General features: G+C 37.0%; 1 protein-coding gene across 2 annotated transcripts in view; it reads left to right on the plus strand.

The window, feature by feature from the left end:
• The window catches only part of NDST3 (N-deacetylase and N-sulfotransferase 3), a 177,576-nt gene that overhangs the window by 54,939 nt on the left and 99,492 nt on the right, over positions 1–23,145 (plus strand). For both annotated transcript variants that reach the window (XM_027597405.1, XM_027597406.1), the window contains exon 4: positions 7,534–7,688. In XM_027597405.1, coding sequence (XP_027453206.1) covers positions 7,534–7,688 — 155 coding nt within the window. The remainder of the gene's footprint in view (positions 1–7,533; positions 7,689–23,145) is intronic.

Here is a 23,145-nt window from a genome sequence, read left to right on the forward strand (position 1 = left end):
GTGTATAAAAGGAATCATACAGTATGGACTCTTCTATAGCCACATGTTTTGTTCAACATTACTCCGTTTTTACAGATATTATAGTTACATATAGTTGTATATATAGTTATATATATATATAGTTGTAATTCTTTCATTTTCACTACTTTATAGCATTCCATTGTTTAAATATACCAAAATTTCTTTATTCCATTCCTTTCCAATGTAGATGGTTGGGTTTTTTCCTAGTCTTTAGCTTTTTTTGAATAATCACGTTAAGAACATTTTTGTACCTGTCCTTCATACGACATAACTATTCTTTTCTGTTGACTGTCAACTAAAACTAGAATTTTTAGTTATATAGCACACTTATGGCCAACTTTAGTAGGAAAATGCCAGTTTTTCAAAAATGGTTGTATCAATTTACATTCCCAACATTATATGAGTTTTCCTGTTCTTCCACATTCTCACTAACATTTCGTATTATTTGTCTTTTTAATTTTAGCCTTTCTGGTGAGCATGTAAAGATATGTTATGGTTTTAATGTACATTTCTCTTATGAGCAGTGAAATTGAGCTTATTTCATGTGTTTATTGGCTATTTGGATATCTTCTTTTGTGAACTATCTGAGATTTTTTTTTCCTATAGGGTTGTATGCTTTTACTTATCGATTTGTAGAAATTCTTTATATATTCTTTTTTTTTCTTTATATATTTTTAATGAGCCTTTTGTCAGCTATATGTGTTGCAAATACTTTCTCCTATTGTGTGGGTTGTATTTTCATACTCCTAATGGTGTTTTTTGATGACCAAAAATACTTCATGTAGTCCAGTTCAACTTTTTGTTCCTTTAGTGGTCACCGTTTTGTGTCTTTTTAAAGACATCTTTGAATACTATAAGATCCTAAAAAATATGTTCCTACATTCTTTAAAACTTATAAATCTGAAATCCATCTGGAATGGATTTTTGTGTATGTGTGAGATACAGGTCAAGATATCTTCTTTTTGCTATAAAAATATCTAATTGGCATCAAGTACTGAAATGACCTTCCTTTTCCCACTGCACCCTAGTATCATCGTTGACATATATAACCATGTATGTCAACTCTAGACTCTCCTGTTCATTAGATCTATTTGTCTACATCACACTATCTTATTTACTGTAACTTTATAATTAATATTAATATCTGCTAGTGTAAGTTCTCCAATTTTGCTCATCTTCTTCAAGATTGCCTTGGAAATTCTTGGCCCTTTGCATTTTCATATAAATTTCAGCTTACCAGTATCCACAAAGAAACATGCTAGTATTTTGATTAAGATTGCATTAAATCTATTAATTTGAGGGAGAGAGGCCATCCTAAATATTGAGCCATCCAATCATTGAGCACATTTAGGTCATTTTTAATTACACTTCATAAAACTTTACTGGTTTCAGATTTATTCTTTGGTGCAGTTTTTTGATGCAATAGCAGATAGTGTCTTGTTTTTATTTCATTTTCCATTTCTTTGTTGGTGGTATGTAAAAATACAATTGATTTTGTGTACTGATCTTGTATATAGCAATCTTGCTATGTTCACTTATTATTTCTATAGTTTGTAGACTATTTTTGGATTTCCTACCAATACATCATGTAATTTTTGGATAATTAAAAATTGTCCTTCCTCCTTTCTGAGCCTTACAATTTTTTTTCCTTCCCTATTACACTAGCTTAGATCTCCAGTACAAAATTAAAGTAGTCATGGTGACACTCGTGTCTTATTCTGGACCTCAGTGGAAATCTTTCAGTAGATTTTTTCCTATTCTCAAGGGGAATTCTTTCAATAGACTATTTTGTAGACACTCTTTTTTTTTAAGACTTTTATTTATTCATTTGAGAGTGAGAGCACACATGGGCAGGGGGAGGCAGAGTGAGAGGGAGAGCAGACTTCCCACTGAGCCAGAGATCATGACCTGAGCCAAAGGCAGACGCTTAACCATCTAAGCCATCCAGGTGCCCCAGACCCTCTTTATTAGCTTAAGGAAGCTCCCTTCCATTCCTAGATGACTAAGAGTTTTGTCATGAATGGGTGTTGAATGCACTTTATCTTTAAATTATTTATCTGTTGGCTCTCTTCCCTTACTAAAATGAACACTCCATGAAGACTTCACTATTGTAACACCAGCAACTAGGACAGTGGCTATTGAAAATGAATTAATGAACAAATGACTGAGTGAAAATAAAATCACTTTTATTTTAACTCTTCATATTTTATGAAACAAGGCCAGAGAATAAAATTTGACCATGTTGCATTATGAAAGAAAATCACTCTAAATATGAAGAATAATTAGAGGGGCGCCCGGGTGGCTCAGTCATTAGGCATCTGCCTTCGGCTCAGGTCATGATCCCAGGGTCCTGGAATCGAGCCCCACATCGGGCTCCCTGCTCTGCGGGAAGCCTGCTTCTCCCTTTCCCTCTCCCGCTGCTTGTGTTCCCTCTCTTGCTATGTCTCTCTCTGTCAAATAAGTAAATAAAATATTTTATAAAAAAAAGAATAATTAGAAACATTCTTTCCCAGACATAATAGAAATAGGAGAAAACACTTCTGGCAACTTATTTTTTGCCCAATGCTAAATGCTAAAGAGTGACTCTAGCCCATTGCTCTCCTTCCTTTTTGTTTCTGAAAGATTTGTCCTCTTTCCTTACTTGGGCACTTCCCACAGCTAACAGTAAGAATGTCCACTACCTAAGCCAAGGAAAGAACACAGAACAAAGCCAAGGCTTGAAGGGATCTTATCTGCGTATGATATGAAAGCTTCTACAAAAACTTAGCTAGGGTTATCTAAAGCTAATACAATCATTTTTTTAGTGGGAACAGATGTAAGATTTAATACTCTGAATCTTTCAAAGTGAGAAATTGTAAAGTTTAATTGAATTGCATTGTCTTCCTTTCTAAATGAGTAATTCCTTTTCCTATTAAAAATTCTATTTTATTCAATCTTGAAGGGGAGGAGAAAAATAGCACTATCATAATAGTAAGACTTTCTTTCCAGAGAGGGTTCCATCTTGTTTGATATATTTTAGTTTTTGAAGGGTTTGTGCATTTTTGAAACATAAAGAGATGAAGGAAATAAATTCATAGTTCCCTTTTAGTGAGCAACACCTTATTGTAGGAACTTAGCTAAGCACTTTTCATGCACCTTTTCAATGAAGCCTAGGAGTTAAAGAATATGTTACCTTGTTTTCTAGATAAGAATGTAGAAACTGGAGTGCCTCGGCAGCTCAGTCATTAAGTGTCTGCCTTTGGCTCAGGTCATGATTCCAGGGTTCTGGGATCGAGCCCCACATCAGGCTCCCTGCTTATTGAGCCTACTTCTCCCTCTCCCTCTGCCTGCCGCTCCCCCTGCTTCTGCTCTCTCTCTACCTCTCTGTCAAATAAAAAATAAAATCTTAAAAAAAAAAGAATGTAGAAACTGAGAGGAGCCCAAGGTCATATAGCTAGTTAAGTGTCAAAAATAGTCTTAACTTTAGGTCAGGGAGAGCCCAAGTCCTATGCGTTAGCTAAATTGGATTTTTATTGCTTAATTGGCAATCCTTGATAAAGGAAGCTGAACGGCAAAGGGTTCCTTCCTCTTATCTATAGGTTCCTTAGGTATGTATATTTCCCCAAATCATGGAGAACCAACAGTATTGGTAAATTCTAACTAAATCACAGAATTAATTAACAGTGTGAAGAGCAATGTTATATAGAATTAGTAAATGATGATCTTATTTCTAAATTCCAAATTTGGTCAGTTAATGATAGTTAAGGGCCCTGAATTTGCAGTTGTTTAATCTGGGTTAGAATTTATAGGTTGGAGAATAAAATTTGACCATGTTGTGTTGTGAAAGAAAAACACTGTAAATACTAAGAATAATTAAAAGCTTTCTTTCCCAAACATAATAGAAATATAAGAAAATACTCCTGGCAACTCAACTTTTTGTCCAATTCTGAATGCTAAACAATGACTCTAGCCAGTTGCTGTGTTTCCTTGTTGTTTCTGAAAGATTCCTCCTCTTTCCTTACTTGAGCACCTCCCACAACTCAAAATAAAAATTCCCAGTAAGAAACGAGGTTCTGTTCCAACCTTGTTAGTGACACGGGACAAATTATTTCACCTTTCCAAATATCAGTTTCCTCATTTGAAAAATAGAGTTAGCAGTGGTCCTTATCTCATAGGGTTTTAGTGAGAGTTAAATGAGATGATGCTTATAAAATAGTTAACACAATGCTTGACAAAAGGCAGAATGTCAGTCAATGATGATTTTCAATATTATGGTAGGAAAAACAGAAGATAAAATACTGTAGAGACATAAGTTATTTAAGTAGATACCTAATAAAATAATTTGCAATAACTTTATAAAATCTCAGTGTAGTTTTGTAACAACTTAAAATTGAGGAATTTGACTTCTAGTTCTCCCTTCCTCCAGTTCTAACAAAGTCAGGAGACAAAAGGGTGGCAAGTACCCACGGCCAACCACAGCTATGTTTCAACTGCTTTTTATCATTATGTTTAAAGTAATAAGCAATAGACACTTGTTCTCAATATAATTAATTCTGATGGAAAACCTCCCCAAAGTAGGATCAAATGAAATCAGATCAGAAAGAGTTATAAAGAAAAAGGAAAAGGTACACATTTATGCCTACTATGAATCTATATAAAGAGGGCAAACATCATTTGTCTAATTCCTGTGGGATTCAAATATATGAATATTTTAATAGCAGATTTTACCATGATATTCAGGAAAGGAAAACAAATGCCTGAGCTATCCTTTCAAAGCTACCTTTCCACTGTCCTGATATAGAAACTTTGGGTAAAGTCCAACAAGAAAAATGAACAAAAGAGGAATGAGAAGATGCAGGGAAAGATAGAAGTTATAGGGGGCAGAGGACAGAGATTTAAAGGACTAGAGGGTTGACTTTTCATAATCTAGGAAATCTCATCTCTACCCACATTCAGTTTATCCAGAGGAGTGGAAGGTGGGAATGCGCTGATTACTGGGAAACCCCAAGAGACTTATGCCTCTTTTCAAAGCAAAGTAAAACTGCAATAAGTAACTGATGGTAATCTTAACTAATATGGTATCCTCAGGATATACAAAATGTTAAGAAAGAGGAGAGCCTCTTGGATGTAAGTAGAGAAGTTTAATTGTGGGGAAACTAGATTAAATCATCCTTATGTCAAAAAAACCATATATGTAAGCATCACCAGTCAATGTAACAAATGTTTCTTCACCATGGCCACCATATTTATCACCTAAAAGGTAGCAGGACCCAAGACCCTGCAATGATTGGGGTCATCAGAGATTCTAAATCCTGAATCCATATATTCCTATTCCTTTGCTTCCCTCTCTAGAAGTTTTCCCTGAACTGTAAAATAATCACTCAGAAGCCCCAAGAAGGCTTTTGCTGGTGACTCACTAATCAAACCAGTCAGTTAATAAGATGGTGTGGTCAGTTCTTGAACACAGTGTCCCATCTGCCACATAACACCCAGGTGAGACCTTCCACCACACCGTCATGCAGTATTATCATGGAAAAAAATAAAACTCAAGGAGACCCACAAAAGAAGCAAGGAGAACAAGAGTAGGAAACATAAAAAGAAAGGAAAAAGGCATTTTAGATTACCTAATATGTGCCAGGATTATAGTGCCACTTCCTCCCCAAAAGAATAAAATAGGTATTGCTATCCATCTTTTACCTACATAAATACAGACATTAAACGGGTTATGGGACTTGCCCACAATCACACAATTCAAGTGTGTCGGGAGCTACAAATAAGCTAAAAACTTCTAACTCTAAAGGCTCTCCTTGTTCCACAATATTATGGTAACATGAATGTGTGATGAAGAGGAAAATATTAAGGAACTAAAACAGATTAAATTTAAAGGTGCCCTTTATATATAAAGAAAAAAGTTTCTTCATATCAGCAGAGTATTTAACCATATAAAAGTGAAATTAAAATCTGTCCTTTTGAAGAATTATGTGATTCCACTCATTCTACATTATGCTGCCTTACTCTATGCTTTTATCTTTGGTAAGTCACTTTCACTGCCCAGTAAACCATAGGAATCTGATTCTTTTCCTGCCAGTGGGCTCTGCCTTCCTTCTCTTGGGAAAATGAAAAGAAGAGCACTAGTAACAGGCACTGGGCTTAATTGGCTGGGTGAGGGGAGCAGTCTGCCCTCCATCGTTAGCCTATAGGGCGCTATTGAAACCAGTCATATCAGAAAAATGAAATTTTTTCAAGATTTTATTTATTTATTTTTCAGAGAGAGAGCACAAACAGGGGGAGCGGCAGGCGCAAGGGAGAAGCAGGCTCCCCGCCGAGCAAGGAGCCCGATGTGGGACTCGATCCCAGGACCCTGGGATCATGACCCGAGCCAAAGGCAGATGCTTAACTGACTGAGTCCCCAGAAAAATGAAATTTTTGAAAATATGAGAGAACATTTTCTCCACACAGAGGGAACATCATTTGAAGAACCTACTATTCTATATTCTAGGAGCTTGTTAGATTCAGTGTTGTGGCTGAAATTTAAGTGTGGTTGCCTAACTTTGTGATGATTAATAACATCTTATGATATGACAGGATAGTAGTGAGGCACCCTCTACTGCTCTCATTTCATGCTTTAGTAAAGAAGCCAAGACAGTCCTATCCCCCCTCAAGTTAAGAAAATTGAGGAATTTCCCACACTCAACTAAACTGCAGGTCAGGGAAAATGGAGGAAATAAAACATGCCCAAATAGGAAAAATAAGAAGAATGACAACAGGGCTGACTCTCAAGGAAGTAAGAGTTTCTCGATGGAAAATCTGCTTCCAGGAACGTGAGAGAAAGAACAAGCATGAGAAACAGTGTACCACCAAGGAGCTGCTCGTCTTGTTTTACTATGACTTTACCACTTCTCAGCCTCTTTCATCCTTTCTCCTTTCTTCCCTTCAGTTTTCTCTAATTTTCCAAATAACAATTCCTACATTTCCTTTGTTCCTCCTTGTTTATGCCTTAGTTTTCACTAAATATGGAGTAACTTCTTCTCAGAGCTAATGATGAACCCAAATAAATTATGGAATTATTTTATTGTGACTGTGGTGTCACAACCCATATCAGAATGACCTGCTGCTGGAGATCTGCCACTCATTTCTTTATTCACATTCCCTTGATTCCATTTTCTGCTTATCTCCCCATTCTCTCTAAACTACAGGTTATACAAAGACACTAAAAGAGTTCTAATGTCCTTGGGAATGGTTGCATATTTCCGTTTTGCAGTAATTTTATACCCATGTCTCATGTTGAAAAACTTTTAAAAGAGTTTTGTCACAGTCTCTGGTTGTTTCCCGAGTAATGGGTTTTTCTTTGCTATACTTCATGTTCAAAGCCTTCTATGTATCAAAGAAAGTATAAATTGTGTCTTCTAAATACATATATGCGAGTACATAATTGGATAGATGATGGATGGTTGGATGGATGGATGGATGGATGGATGGATGGATGGGCAGACAATCATTGTAACTGGAATTAACAACCTTTTTCCCCTGAAGGAACGGAAGAGGAAGATGAAGGGGATGACCATCTTCTGGGGTCTGTGGATGAGTTTTGGTGGTTTCCTCATATGTGGAGCCATATGCAACCCCACCTCTTCCATAATGAGTCATCTTTGGTGGAGCAGATGATTCTCAACAAAAAATTTGCCTTAGTAAGTAACTCACTTTGAATATTACATTGAGCAAGTGTACACTGGCACTAGAACAACTTGGTATTGCAGCCTTTCAGGATGTGACTTTTGAATTTGTATTGCATGCTCAGTACTATGCCTAATGCTTTGAGGGTCTAATTTAAGAAAAAAATTCACAGGGATGGAGTTAGGATGGTGGAGAAGTAGGAGACCCTAACTTTGCCTGGTCCCTCGAATACAGCTAGGTCATTATCAAATCATTCTTAACACCTGCAAAATCAATCAGAGATCTGAGAAAAGAAATGCTGCAATTCTATGAGTAGAAAGGCGACCACTCTATGGAAGGCAGGAGGTGCAGAGACTCGAATCTGGGGTGATATATCTGAGGATATGGCAGAGGGGAAGGAGCCTGCTTAAGGAGGCTACCACAAGGTATTGTAAGCAGCGGAACACAAAATTGAAACTTTTAGAAGTCTGCTACAGTGAGGGATATCCTGGGCTTAAAGGTGCTCAGGAGGTAACGCGGCGTGGAATCCCAGGTGTGACAGCATGGTCTCAGGATCCCTGGGGTCACAAGAAGAACGGGGGTGCCTGGGTGCAGCAGAGTTCCCAGGCACAGGAGTGGGGAAGCAGCTGAGAACAGTGAGTCTAGGTGCCAGCCCTCTGCTTGGTGTTGCCATAAACTGCAAACCGCTGCACAGTCGTGTGACCGCTTTCCTGACAGTGGTCCAGCAAAAGGCAGAAGCGTGGCAAGACCCTCTCCCTCCCTGGGGAGGAACAGTGCAGGTCCACACTGCAGGAGTCCTTAAAATTTAGAGTTTTGAAATTCAGTCATGTGCCTGAGATAAAAACGCTTGGTCACAGGCTGGGTGAACACAGAGTTCAGAAACCAGGGAGACAAGAGTGATTGACTGCTTTTCTTTGAGGGCTCACTGAAGAGCGGGGGGCACGAATTTTCAGCTCCCGGGCTAGAGAGCAGGGCACAGCCCTATTCATCCCACCCATCAGTGCTGAAAGCCTTCAGGGAACGAAACAGCGCCACAGTGGAATCCGCAGTTGCTTACAGCCCAGCCTCCTAGCAAGAGAGGCACATGTGCAAGAGGGCAAGTGCACCTGAGAATCTGTGCAAAAGGCCCCTCCCCCAGAAGACCAGCAGGAACAATTGGCTCATACCAAGCTTACTGATCATAGAGGGCTGCAAAGCTTCAGCTCTTGGGGAAAACAGTATATAGCATTTTTTTATTATTATTTATTATTCTTTAGTCTTTCCGTATTATTTTTTCAGTTAGTCTTAGTTTTTCAATTAATTTTTTATTCTTTCATAATTTTTATTTTTATATATATGGTATATATGTATATTATTTTTGTTTCCTTTCATTGTATTTTATTTTATTTTTGTACATATATAAGCTTTCTTTCTTTCATATTTTGGGATCTCATTTCTTTTAACAAGCAGACCAAAACACACCCAGTCTAGTTCTTTGCTTTGTTTTGTTTCTTGTTTTTTTCTTGTTTTGTTTTGTTTTTGTTTTTTTCTGGTTTGTTTTTTATCTGTTGTTGTTATTATTGTTTTTTCTCTTTCTTCTTTTATTCTTTTCTAGACAAAATGACAAGCTAGAGAAATTCACCCCCAAAAGAAAGAACAGGAGGTAGTACTCACTGCAAGGGATTCAATCAATATGGATATAAGTAAGATGTCTGAACTAGAGTTTAAAACAATGATTATAAAGATACTAGCTGGGCTTGAGAAAAGCATAGAAGACACTAGAGAATCCCTTACTGTAGAAATAAAAGAACTAAAATGTAGTCAGGCCGAAATTAAACATGCTGTTACTGAGCTGCAGTCCCAAATGGAGGATATAAAAACAAAGATGAATGAGGCAGAAGAGTGAGTCAATGATATAGAAGATAAAATGATGGAAAATAAGGAAGCTGAAAAGAAGAAAGAAAACTGCTGGATCATGAAGGGAGACTTAGAGAACTCACTGATCCCATAAAGCGAAATAATATCTGGGTAATAGGGGTCCCAGAAGATGAGGTACAGGGGAGGGAGGTAGAAGGTGATAGCAGCAATGTCCACAATAGCCAAAATATGGAAAGAGCCCAGATGTCCATCGATAGATGAATGAATAAAGAAGATATATATATATATATATATATATATATATATATAATGGAATATTACTCAGCCATCAAAAAGAATGAAATCTTGCCATTTCCAATGACATGGATGGAGCTACAGTGTATTATGCTAAGTGAAATAAGTCAGAGAAAGACAAATACCATATGATTTCACTCATATGTAGAATTTAAGAAACAAAACAGATGAACAGAGGGGAAAGGAAGGGAAAATAAAATAAGATGGAAATAGAAAGGAGGGCAAACCATAAGAGATGCTGAACTCTAGGAGACAAACTGAGAGTTGCTGGCAGGGAGGTGGGTGGGGGAAGGGGTGATTGGGTGATGGGCATTAAGGAGGATACTTGATCTCATGAGCACTGGGTGTTGTATGCAACTGATGAATCACTAAACTCTATCCCTGAAAGTAATATTATAGTACATGTTAACTAAATTGAATTTAAATAAAGAATTTAAAAAAGAAAACTTCACAAGACATTCACTAGACTTACCTAGATGACAGTTTAGTCAGAGCTCATAAGACATGACTTCCTCTCTGGAAGGAGCTTCTTGCTATACCAGGAAGGCAAAATATGCACATAAAACATCCTCCAACAAAATGACCTGGTGCTAAACTGTACAGATATAAAACCCCACAGTTCAGAGAAATAAGTGTCACAGGGAGTGGCCAGGAAAATGTACTTATGGAAATAGGATTTTAGGAACACCTAAAATAAGGATAAGATTTACACGTCAGTAAGAACTGGAGTGCGATGAGGATGAGGGAAAAGACCAGGTAAGAGACCACAATGTGGGGACAAGGTAATGAAGACTCGAGCCAGGAAGGTAATAGAAATGAGAAGAAAACCATTTAAACACATTGCAAACACATATGTTATAGTGATGAAACATTCATGTGACTGATACGCTGTTTTATACTGAAGGGTTTCTGATTCCTGACAGGGAAATTTACAGTAAAAGTCCTAGTAATTACAATATTCAAGAAAATGTGCTTGTAATCAGCAGGGATGTTATATGGTGATTCACAAGCCAATACAGCATTGTTTCTTTTTTTTTTTAAGATTTTATTTATTTATTTATTTATTTGACAGAGAGAGAGAGAGATAGCAAGAGCAGGAACATAAGCAGGGGGAGTGGGAGAGGGAGAAACAGGCTTCCCGCCAAGCAGGGAGCCCGATTCGGGGCTCGATCCCAGGACCCTGGGATCATGACCTGAGCCGAAGGCAGACACTTAACAGCTGAGCCACCCAGGCGCTCCAGCATTTATGTTTCTATGAATAATACTAATGGGTACACAAACACATGGGAGGACTCCAGACAGGCAGTTGTCTATTTACCCAGCATTCTCCCACCCTGGGCAGGGAGTGCCTTGGGGCAGGAACTATATTCTGTTCATCACAGTATGGCAGTTTCTATATCATGAAGGTACTCAATAAGTATTTGTAGCATAAATGATCAAGGCAACAGAAATACCACTCAAAAAGGACTTGAAATGTAATATATTTTATTTATTATAGCCTTTTTTCTTATTTGCAAACCATAAGGCTGATATTACAGTGTTCATAAGTTATTTGTGAATAATTCTAATACCAACAAATCATGTTTCTAAGAAAATCCTACTAATTGTAGACTTAGCCCAGTGTGCAAAATGAATTAAAAAACACAACACTGGTTAATTTAAGTATGATTTTGAAAAACTCTAAAATATAATTGCTCCCTTGACAAACAGAAAATGTTTTACCAGAGATTTAAGGTCCTGACCCCATAACTAGAAATGATTGATTTGAAATATAACAGTTCAACTTCGAGGTTTCCCTACACAGATGCCTTTCTCAACATTATAGTCCTTAAACATTATAGTTCCCTGTATTATATGTTCTTCCACATTATACTTCTATTTATCACATACCTGTCCTTAACATATTTCACCCTAAAATGGCATAAGAGATTGTGGTTGTCAATCTGTGGTAACAAGAGTAAGGGTTATGTCTCCCTAGGCCAGCCACCTGGCCATATAACTTAGCTTTTTGGTTACTCAGCATTTCAGAGTACTGGACTCACTTATCATGGAGTCATATTCTATATAAACTGCCAGAGCCAAGATGTTTGGGTAATCAATCCCCATGATACCTTACTTAAATGTGTACAAGAAAAGGTTAGAATTTATAAAATATATTTTTTTCTTGAGGATATGGAAGACCAAACACTTTACGGATAGCATTAGGAGCCCATACTTGTCTTTGAACTTCAGTGACTGCCTAAAACAGATATGCACTTTCAAGTGCACCATGGCCATGCATTGACATTTTGTCAAGAAGATGAGAATAGTCCTCCATACCAATATTGTGAAAATGTTCTGATAGAATTTTCAAACTCTTGTGAGATGAAGAGCCTCCTTTTCCCCTCACGGATTATAAACAGAAATGGTAAACAGCATGTAAGAGTGTGTAAACATTGTCTCAATTTTTAATGGAGAGCACTAAAAACTCTATCTCAACACAGCAAACATTAATTTTGTCATCTTAGAAGTCTAAGACTAGCTAACATAAGCAACATTAATCAGCAAGAAAGGATGTGAAGAAGAAAATTACTTTGTATTTTCTTCTTTAATCTGTGGAGAGAGAAAGGAATTTGTGAAAGAAGAAAATCCATAAATAGAGTGAAAGAAAGTCCTAATAAAAAATTAAAAACTGGGAAGTAAGCAGGGAGGTTTTTGTTGTTTGTTGTTGTTTTTGGTTGCTTTTCAAAAGAAAACAGCTTATCAAGGCAGATTTGATGAACGACATGACATTCATTGCTATCTATATTCCTCTGCCACTAACAAAGTATCTAGATAATAGGTATTCTATTATTACTTGAATGAATGAATCAATGAATACTATATACTTAAAACAAATGTAAATACTTAAAGTATACATAGTAAGAACAGACATCCGCAGGAATTTCACACAGCTTTTTAGAATTCTCAACTAAAAAGCATCATGAATTGAAAGAATAATTCAAACACATGGGAGGACTCCAGACAGGCAGTTGTCTATCTACCCAAACTGAAATTTGGCCATTCTCACTCCTCACTCAAGTGCCAGGCAAAGGACATTTTCTTTGAAATGTCATTCCTAACTACAGGTTGACAACCCAAATTATGGTCCTCAAGGCATAGAGAACAGTCACAGAGGGTCTTCAGAAATAAGGCCAAATGTGTTCTTTAATGTTAATCAAATATAGGACCCATGGATTTCTTTTTGTCAGGAAAGGACAGACAAGAAAAATTACTAAATCCAGGACCAGTCCCTCCCAGCCATAACCACGTGAAAGAATATGCATGTAAAGCGATTGTGAGCAATGATTAGAACCTAACAAACAGTAGATAGCAGCTGTTGTTTTTATCATCATAATATATTCAGCATCAGAAAATTGCCATCTTCAATTTTTGCCTAGGCTCCTCAGGTGCTTAGAGTGACAGGTAAGAGCAACAAAAATCCTCAAGGTTAAAAGCTTATTCTCTATTGTGATGACATTTGGTTCATGTGAATTCTATACATCTTCTAAACAAATGTTAACTCTTTTACTTCCCATTAAAGGCATTAGGGTTACAAAGCTGCCTTGCTGTTAAATGTAAAGCGATAAGGAGGAAAGGGTTTTAGTTTTTTATATATTCTGTATTATTTCCTTTAATTCTAACAACCTTGAATTATAGGTATATTTATTCTCACTTTATAGATAAGGAAACTGAAAATCAGAGAAGTACAGTGACTCACTCAGGATTATAAAGCTCACTAGGGGTAGAATGAAGCCCAGAAATCCAGGTCTTCTAAAACTGTATGAATTCTAACACACCCCATACCCCCAGGCTTTCTCACTAGTCTGTCAACCCAATTCAAAGGAGTAAATCTAGATTTCCCTTCTGCCTGGTAATCCAAAGGAATATTTGGTAATTCTGATAACATAAGAGAAATTGAGAACTAGAGGTGGGTCTCCTAAGGCAACTTTTCCCTGAGGTTCCCTAAGATCCGCAGTTTCTAAAATGTTGGGAAAGGAGACAAACAACTAAATCTGAGGACCTTTCCACATGAATGAGTATCTTTTGTCACGGATAGAGAGGCTACTTTAATTCAATGGAAACTATTCTGGAGGAAATTTTGCCTCAACTCTCAACTCACTGGATGAAAAAAGCAAAAGCTTAACCTGTGCTAATAATAGCGCATGTCTAAATTAGGTAACATCCTGCTTTTCTCCAGCAGCTTGGAGGCTCTGAATTTTAACATGAGCAGGAATGTTTCTCCCAGGGAACTGAAAGAACATACAAAGAAGCAATGTGTTGCTCTGGGAGCAACTGGGTATTCAAACAGGATTGGGAGCTCAGGGATGAAATTCAACATTCAAATGAGTGATTGAATTAGAAAACATTCATTTTTCCAACTAAGAGAATCTGAGACTATGACGTAAAACTCTTTTGTTTGAGCATTCTCTATCACCACCTATATAGCCAAACTCCTGTTATTTTTATTGAGTTTTAGCAAATGCATCTGATCTATTATCCTTTTGCACAATGTGGACACTTCTGTCTCACAAGGGAATTTGATGTCCATTTTAATTTAGCTTTGAAAGCTCTAATAGCTTATTATGGAAGGTCAAGTAAATCCTTTAAGCAAACTTGCATTTGATGGTTACAGCCAGCAGGAAATACAGCTTTAGAGGCTGATAAGAAAATATTTTTAGTTATCAAATATGAGCTAATTCAGGTATTAAAATGAAATGTTCACAAGTGTGGGTTTTTTGAAAGGTACTATATCTGAGGCAAGGATTAATCGTAACATTTGTTAATAACCTACAACACAGTTTGAAATATCTATTGTATAGCTTTTAAAACTGGACAAAATTTCATTCAATAAGTAAATAACTTATTGCTTTTAAGCCTCAAAAAATCATCAAGACATATACTCTCAATTGAAGAATTAGATCTAACATTTTTGGTAAGTTATGGTGGGTTAATTTTAATGATACAATAATCAGTAGAAATTTTCACCATAGAACTCATTGCCAATATCAGATAATACTTAACACTGTTATAAACAATAGTATTAAAATTAGTAGTAGTAGAACAATGTTTCTGATCCTGAAAACATAAAATCTTGCTGAGGATTGTACTTTTTTACTGCATTATCATTATTCCGTCAAATGGTGTCCTTTGCCCCCCCTTCTTTTCCAAGTTCAGCAGAACTGCTAATTCACATTAGCTGAAATGCCTATTGTCAAGTGAGCAACTTTTTAGATTAGTGAGCACATTAACTTTTCTAATATGGAAATAAAGATAATAGTATCAAAATGTAATTTAAAATATATTGAAAGACTTGCTGACTTAAAGAATATATGATAATCTTTTAATTAGTTTGCTTGCCAGCTAGAAAATGAATGAATTCCATCATTTTCACTTCAGTGAAGCACTCTACAAAAAGACACATAAGGTTTTTATTTTATTGATATTGAAAACAAAGCACAATTCTAGTGGTCCGAATAGGAACAGAGTTCAAATCAGGATGTAGAAGTCTACCCTGAGCTGGTAAACCACTTCTGGAGTTATCCAAGTAGCACAGTTTAAGAAAGACACTAGTCATTTCTCAGGGCATGATGACCAATAAGGTGAAGTCTATAATTTACTTCATAAAAAAGAACTTGGTAAGGACAAGAGACAGAAGAGGAGAACAAGGGATATATTATCAGGACTAATATTCAACGTAAAAGTTCTAATATGGTCATGCCAGTTGATTCCAATGTTGAAATGTGTCAGTGCTACTACCCTTACCCCCCACTAACCTCACACCCTCCTCTAGGATGTCCCAAACCTGCCAACTGCTCAGCAACTAAAGGGGCCTGGCTCCAAGTCGCTAGCATCCCTCTCCAGCTCTATGGCAGGCAACAGTTCTGAGTGATCAGTTGCAGAGAATGCTGGCTGGTAAATATTTTGAATATTACCCCCTGAATATAATCAGTTGTATGATTTACAAGGAACTTGAATGAGTGTACTCAGAAGGTAAGCTATAGAAGAGGGAATCCTACACATTCAAGTAGAGTTGTTCTTCTAATCTAGGTAGTTGTGTACAAAGAATGGTGATTGACACCTAGTAAGTGCTCAACGTTTGGTAGATGAAAATATAAATAAATATTCTTCTGGATCTTAAGATTTTATCATTATTGTTTAAAAATGTAGGTTTTATTATTATTTGGGTATGGTGAGATCATCAGCTCAAGAGAAGACTGCCATTGAAAAGATAGCTTGATATTCACAGTTCCCAAAGAGGAGAGAGCACACCACACCATCCAAGGCCCCATGGGATAGCACTAGAGTCAATCAAGAAACAGAGTAAGGGGAATGAGCCTTTACTGTGGTTTCTACAGGAGAGGCAAGACAAAGCAGGGTAAACAGGTTTAGGATTGGCTGGTTGGATGATAATTTCAGCAATCACTGTTGTAAAGGGACTCTTCCTAATTGTGTTACTCCTGGCCCGGAGGTGATTAGGGCAGGCAAGGAGGAGCAGCTCAGCTTAAGAAGGAAGTGGTTGAGAGGAGGGAGCCTGAACTGGTTGGTTTGAACTCGAAGAACATGCTCTTGGGTAGGTGTTTAATTATCTCTAGGAATTGGATAGCCCTGGGAGAGGCAGTCTTTGCAGGGTCAGCAAGGTCTCAGATGTCAAAGCATCAGAAATATAGAAAATAAAAAGGCATGATTAATACCGTTACATATGCTTCTGTCTAAGTTATGTATCTTGAAGCATTCCACAGGTTTTCAGATCCCCTCATCATCCCAGTTGCCATAATTGTACAACCTTTAACTCGTCAATCTGCTTCCCAATATGTGTTGCCCCAAGCTGACCATTATTAGAACAGAAAACAGTAAAACATTTTTCTCTTCATGTACACTTTATTCCTATTTATGTAGACAAAGATCACATTTTTTAAACCATCATATTACATCTGTGTCTGTCCATGAGCTATTTAGTAAGCCTTCGGGTATTTGTTTTTGGCCAATAGATTTTGTTAACTAAATGCTAGCATTGAGATTAAAACTGTCCCTTTAACATTTCATATTTGTTATGTGTTCAGTGTTTCAGTCTATCAACACACTTGTAAAGATTGATTCTGTTATTTAACAGGCATTACATCTTTCCTAGCTTTGTGTCATACATATATCTTACAAGTATATTTTGTCAGTATGACTTGAGCATCTTCATCAAGTTATTGGTCAAGTTGAACAGGCTCAGAATAGCATGTCTTAAGTTAATTAAAAATCTATACTTTTGTTTAATTACCTTAAAGTGTGCTCTTCTGAACCTGGAGAATATTGAAATACTTTAGTATATAATACTTTACAGTTTAGTTCATCATGTCTTTCATCTAAGTTTATGTTTATACCATCATATATATTTTGAAAAGCTGTTCTCTTTGATACGGAAAGTAGAATCAGAAGAGATACTGGACATTTCTGCTCTCTACCCTGATCATCAAAGTATTTCAGCCTCCCCCTCTCCAACTGTGAACATGGAATGATATTCCTTGTGTATCTTTTGCTGATTAGAATTGTTTTTAATTAGCAATTTATGGAAAATAAACTCACTTTGAACTTTAGCCTCCTTCACATATTTTTTTTTACCTTTTTTGTTTATTTTGTTTTGTTAATTTTTTCATCCTTGGTTTTGTGCACTTCCTTTCATCCCATGTACCTGTTTTAAACCCTGGTGTATGTGAGGGCCCTGTAAGTAGTTTCTTTATACAATAGCTAATAATATTGACTCTTCAATATGTGGCTGGAACTCTTAATTAATAATCTTATTTTTTCTCTTATTAATCATATTTAATCCTGCCCCTGCTGGTGTTCTCTCTCTCTCTCTCGCTCGCTCTCTCACTCTCTCTCAAATGAATAAATAAAAAATCTTAAAAAAAAATTTAATCCTCATCACAACCCTTCTGATGTCATCTCCATTTTATAGAAAACAAAGTTGATATTTGAAGAGGTTTAGTAATTGCTCCAAACCACACAGCTAAGCCACAGATCCGGCACTTGAATTCAGAGGTTTCTGACTCTTAATCACTATGTTAAATAGATGTTTTCTTCCTTGTTTTGAATAATTATAATTCTCTGGGAAGAACTATATTTTTTTAAAGATTTTATTTATTCATTTGAGAGAGACAGTGAGAGAGAGAGAGAGAGCACAAGAGGGGGGAGCGGGAGAGGGAGAAGCAGACTTCCCGCTGAGCAGGGAGCCCGATGCGGTACTCGATCCCAGGACTCCAGGATCATGACCTGAGCCGAAGGCAGTCGCTTAACCAACTGAGCCACCCAGGTGCCCCAAGAACTATATTTTTTTGAATCCCCTATCCCTCTTTAGCTATACTCCTAGCAATTACTTCACCTTTTTCATCAGAATGTTTTAGAATCTGCTTTCCTAAGTTGAAATTTCATATCTAATTACTTTCAGAATTACACGTTTTAAGCACTTTGAACTCCAAGATGACGCTGTCATCTCCTTCCCAGAGTTCTGTCACTTCCACATAGACTGTAGAATCACAGAACATTAGAGTGGGAGTGTTGAGGATGGAGAGGAGCTGAGAGACTGGAGGTAAGTAGACAAATTGGATTACTATGAAAGTAATTAAGGAAGAAGAAATAAAGACTGACTTTAAACCAACAGAAGTAAGATTATAAAGGAGAGCAATGTGAAAACTATTTCTGAAATAGAATCAGTAGGGCTTCTTATTGGATGGATGATGAGGAAGCAAAAGGTAGTAACAGGTCAAAAATAACATCAAGGTTGGGGCTTCCCAATTTTCTATCTGTGCATACTTATTTAAAGTATGCAAGTATGAACTGCTGCTTTTCCTTAAAAACTCTGAATTTCACCTACATGAGGACACCGGCCCCTGCCCATTCCTACAGTGGCACAGCATTTTTCCTCATTTAGATACATCATTACACTTTTTTTTAAAGGAAGACTGTTGCATTTTTTTTTTTTTTTTAGATTTTATTTATTTATTTGACAGAGAGAGAGAGAGAGAGAGAGAGAGAGTGAGAGCAGGAACACAAGCAGGGGGAGTGGGAGAGGGAGAAGCAGGCTTCCCGCCAAGCGGGGAGCCCGATGCGGGGCTCGATCCCAGAACCCTGGGATCATGACCTGAGCCGAAGGCAGACGCTTAACGACTGAGCCACCCAGGTGCCCCACATCATTACACTTTTGAAAGTGGTTTCGATTACCTCGGGAACTTTGAATTGTAATGCCTTTTCTTTGTAAATGCCTTTCCGGATTACCTTTCTCTATTCTATAGGAAGACTTCATGCTCCCTAACAAGCTGGAGAATGTGGAAAACTGTTCTTCGATTCCTTTCCTTTCTTTTTCTCTAAAAAAATAAAAAAATAAAAAAAATTCTACATTGCATCTCCAGCGCATATAGGGTGATTTAAACTGGTTTTGTAAAAGGAAAAATAAATTTAGTACATGTCCTACATGAAAATAGTCCCTCAGTGCCCAAATTTATTTGGACACAAAATGAACTCAAAGCCTTATGAATTCTCCAAGAAATTCTTAGTGGTGGGCTGGAGTCAGATGTGGGGATGGAGCTGGGGAAATGTTTATTTCCAGATCCACGCATGCTGCTACTAAATTTTCACTGCTCCTTCCTTTTTGGGCGTCTTATACATTTAGTTAAAATGGAAGAGGCATTTGTTTTCTGAGAGGTGATTATAAACATGGCAGGGATGGAAGTGATGGCAAGAGAAGAGATGACAGTAAAGTCCACTCAAATGCTAACCTTGGACCTGCTTTGGTGTTTTCATATCTCCCACTCCATGTCCACAGTCATTCAGCAATTTCTATGAGCTATTTCTTTGCACCATATCCTGCTCCATTTCAAAACTTTCTATCCCCACTCCACTTCCACATTTTTCACCCTGCACCTGGATCATTGCAGCAACATCCAAACTAACCTCCTTAATTCTCCATTCTTTCCCTTTAATTTATGCCCAGATCAGGGAGCACCGAGAAACTTGAAATTCTATTATTCTATTCGCCTACGTGAAACAGAACCTTGCCTTTCAGTTAGAAAGCTTCTAGACTCTCCACATGAAATGTAGGAAGAGAAATTTGACCCTCCAGGTAATTACCAGACACTGTGCTTAGTGCTTTTCATGTGTCCTCAGTTAATATCCTCACAACCACTTGGGAGGCTGATCAGCCCCATATTGAAAGTGCAGAAAGTGAGGCTCAGAGCACTTAAATAATTTTCCTTAAATCACACAGCCAGGAAAAGCTGAGAAAGGATTTGACCCCAGGCCTATCAAGCTCTAAAGCCCAAAAAGTCAGATTTTAATATTCTGAATTTGTGTAAAATAACTGTCTAGAGAAGTAATAACACTCCGATTATAAGGTCTTGGTAACAACAGTCAATGTCAGTATCAATGGCATGGCTGCTGCTGTCACCAAAACCTTATAATCAGAATTACTTTTCACCATGTTTTTCTTTTAAATAGCTGCTTATATAATTTATGTGATTTCTTGTGTTTGTGCAGCCAGCACCACAAGTGTTAACTGTCCTGGTGGCTATTTTAAATACCACAGGGCATGCAGTAGTTATAACAAAGAGCAATATCAACTTCTCTCTTCTTTCTGGAATATTAAACTTCAATTAAAATGGGTACGATGCAGACTTAAAGAGTCGTACTGTAATCAAACCTGTGCATTTTCGGAAAGATTAAATGTGCTTGCCAAGTACCTTGGGAATTTGAGCCTGTCCCTGAATTGTTTATAGCTTTATTACCTCTCAAGGACCCCCAAGGTCCACATAAAGTTCATTGCTTCACACTCAGAAAGCTGGATTAAACTAAACCCTCCAATTCCTCTATTGTCTCTCCAGATAATTTTATTTTTGGTTATTTTGCTACAGCATTAAAAAAAATCTTCATAAATTCATTTCTGATATTTCTACAAACTCCTTTATGTGTTTACTTGAAGAAATTCCAGCAATTCAAAAAAAAAAAAAAAATGAGCCTAGCCTATGCAAGGTACAAGTGTTTACATCATTCCTTTGAGTATTCTTACAAAAGTACACCCTTTAGTGGTGTGTTTACTTATGAAAAACTCAACAATGATATATGACAACACTTCAAAAATTCTGAAGGGAACTCAAAGAGAGGAAAACATTATGCTCTGTTAAATAGAAACTTACTCGAAATAAATTATGTAATTATTAGGGAAGACTAGAAGAAAATCTGTCACTCTCTCCCAGGTAATTCCTTCTTAGAGGTTACCAGTGAAAATGAAGGTTAAATTTCATTATTGGCACTGAATTATTAGCTTAACTTTTGTTACTGGAATTTCTTAACGCATTTGGTGTATTAAATTTCATTTAAGCTTTTCAAATAACTAAGCTGTTAACTTGGGGTAGTACTTGAAGGGGAATATATGGTGTCAAGGAGGGTTTTTACTGATATTGTTAGTACAGCCTTATCAAATTTATGGTTTGCCAGGAGTATTTTTACCTCCCATTTTATACATAATATCAATTACTTTTTCCAGAAAAAAAATACATACTTTTTTGTAAAACTTTTTCTAGATAAGATTGATAGTGATAGTGTGTCTTCTTTTAGGAATGTCTGCTCTTAAATAAGAATTCTGGGGGCACCTGGGTGGCTCAGTCAGTTAAGCATCTGCCTTCGGCTCAGGTCAGTATCCTGGGGTCCTCGGATCGAGCCCCACATGAGGCTCCTTGCTCACTGGGGAGCCTGCTTCTCCCTCTCCGTCTGCCACTCCCCCCTGCTTGCTCTCTCTCTCTCTCTCTCTCTCTGTCAAATCAATAAATGAAATCTTAAAAAAAAAAAGAATTCTGAAGAGTTTTTTGAAGGCTAGAGGTGATGTGGAAGGATTCTTAATTTACCATTTTTCCTTGTCCTTTTGTTGTTTCAAACAGAAACAGAATAATGTTAATAAAATGAAAGGAAATTACATAGTAATTGACCAATAATGACCAATAATGTTGCCATTCTCTACAACTCTTTATAAATAATTTTGTTACCTCTACTTGGCAAGCAAAGGAAGTGAGGCTTAGTGAGACCTGCCAAAGGCCCACAACAAATGAAGGGTGGCCCTGAAATTGAGCCCAGGACTCCTACATCTGTGCTTTCTCCATGATACCATGCTCTCCCTATCCTTGAGACTCTTGGTAGACACCAACCATCCCATTGTCATGGATTTGGGTATCTTTAGATATGGGAAGAATAAGATTATTTTCTCACTGTGTAGTTAATGAAACACTATATATTCTTTTCCAGAGCTGAGTAACTTCAGAGTAGTAAGGTCATACTTCTGTTCTATGAGTTACTATAATGTCATTCTATTTCACAAAATTTCATTATTAACACCTTTAACACTTTAATCCAAAGACTTCTGTTACTGTAGGCATGCTTCTTTTAGATCCAAACTGTGAGACAAAGAATATCACCTTCCTGGGGTTTCTGGACCCATAAGAAAATCACCAACCAGGGAAGCTCACCTAGGTCTTGGTGTCCAGAGTTTTTATTGGGGTTTCATTTCATAGGCATGATTGATTGAATCACTGGTCATGGGATTGAACTCAATCTCCAATTCTCCTCCCCTACCTGGAAGTTAGGCCAATATCACCCGGCTCAAAGCCCCACCTCTCTAGTTACATGGGTCGCCTTTCTGGCATGGCCAAACCACATTCTGAGTCATCTTGTTAGCATGACTCAGTTATGGTATCAGGGGCCCACCATCAATAACAAAGACATTCCTATCACTCAAGAATATCTGAGGATTTCAGGCTTATCTTCCAGGAACCGGGGATGATGAAAACCAGCCAAACTCTTTATTATGCAATAGCTTCCAACAGAGGATGAATTTAAACTCTTAAACCAAATATATTAAAAACAACATGATCATCACAGCAAACTTTTCACATACCAACCAGCAAACAAATTTATATGATGAATTAAATATTACCATGTTAAAAAAAAAAAGAGAAATAAATCTACTGGCCAAAAACCTATAAATATTAACCAAATTTGTGTAAATGTGTCAATCACATTTTAGGAGGTTATTACTTCCTTAAATTTATAGGTGGAAAATTACACATGTTAGCTTAAGATTTGATCATGGATTAAAGACGCTGCATTTATATTTAGCACCTGAATATAAAACCACTTCTAAAGCCACACAGATTATATCAAAGAAGCACAGAATTTTAAATCCGAATATTAGTGACTACTTGCACAACTGAAAAAAACAATAAAAACCAGATTTTTATACTAAGGTAATTACTTCTCTCAGGATCTTTT

Source organism: Zalophus californianus, chromosome 2 (genome assembly GCF_009762305.2).
Source record: "Zalophus californianus isolate mZalCal1 chromosome 2, mZalCal1.pri.v2, whole genome shotgun sequence".
NCBI lineage: Eukaryota > Metazoa > Chordata > Mammalia > Carnivora > Otariidae > Zalophus > Zalophus californianus.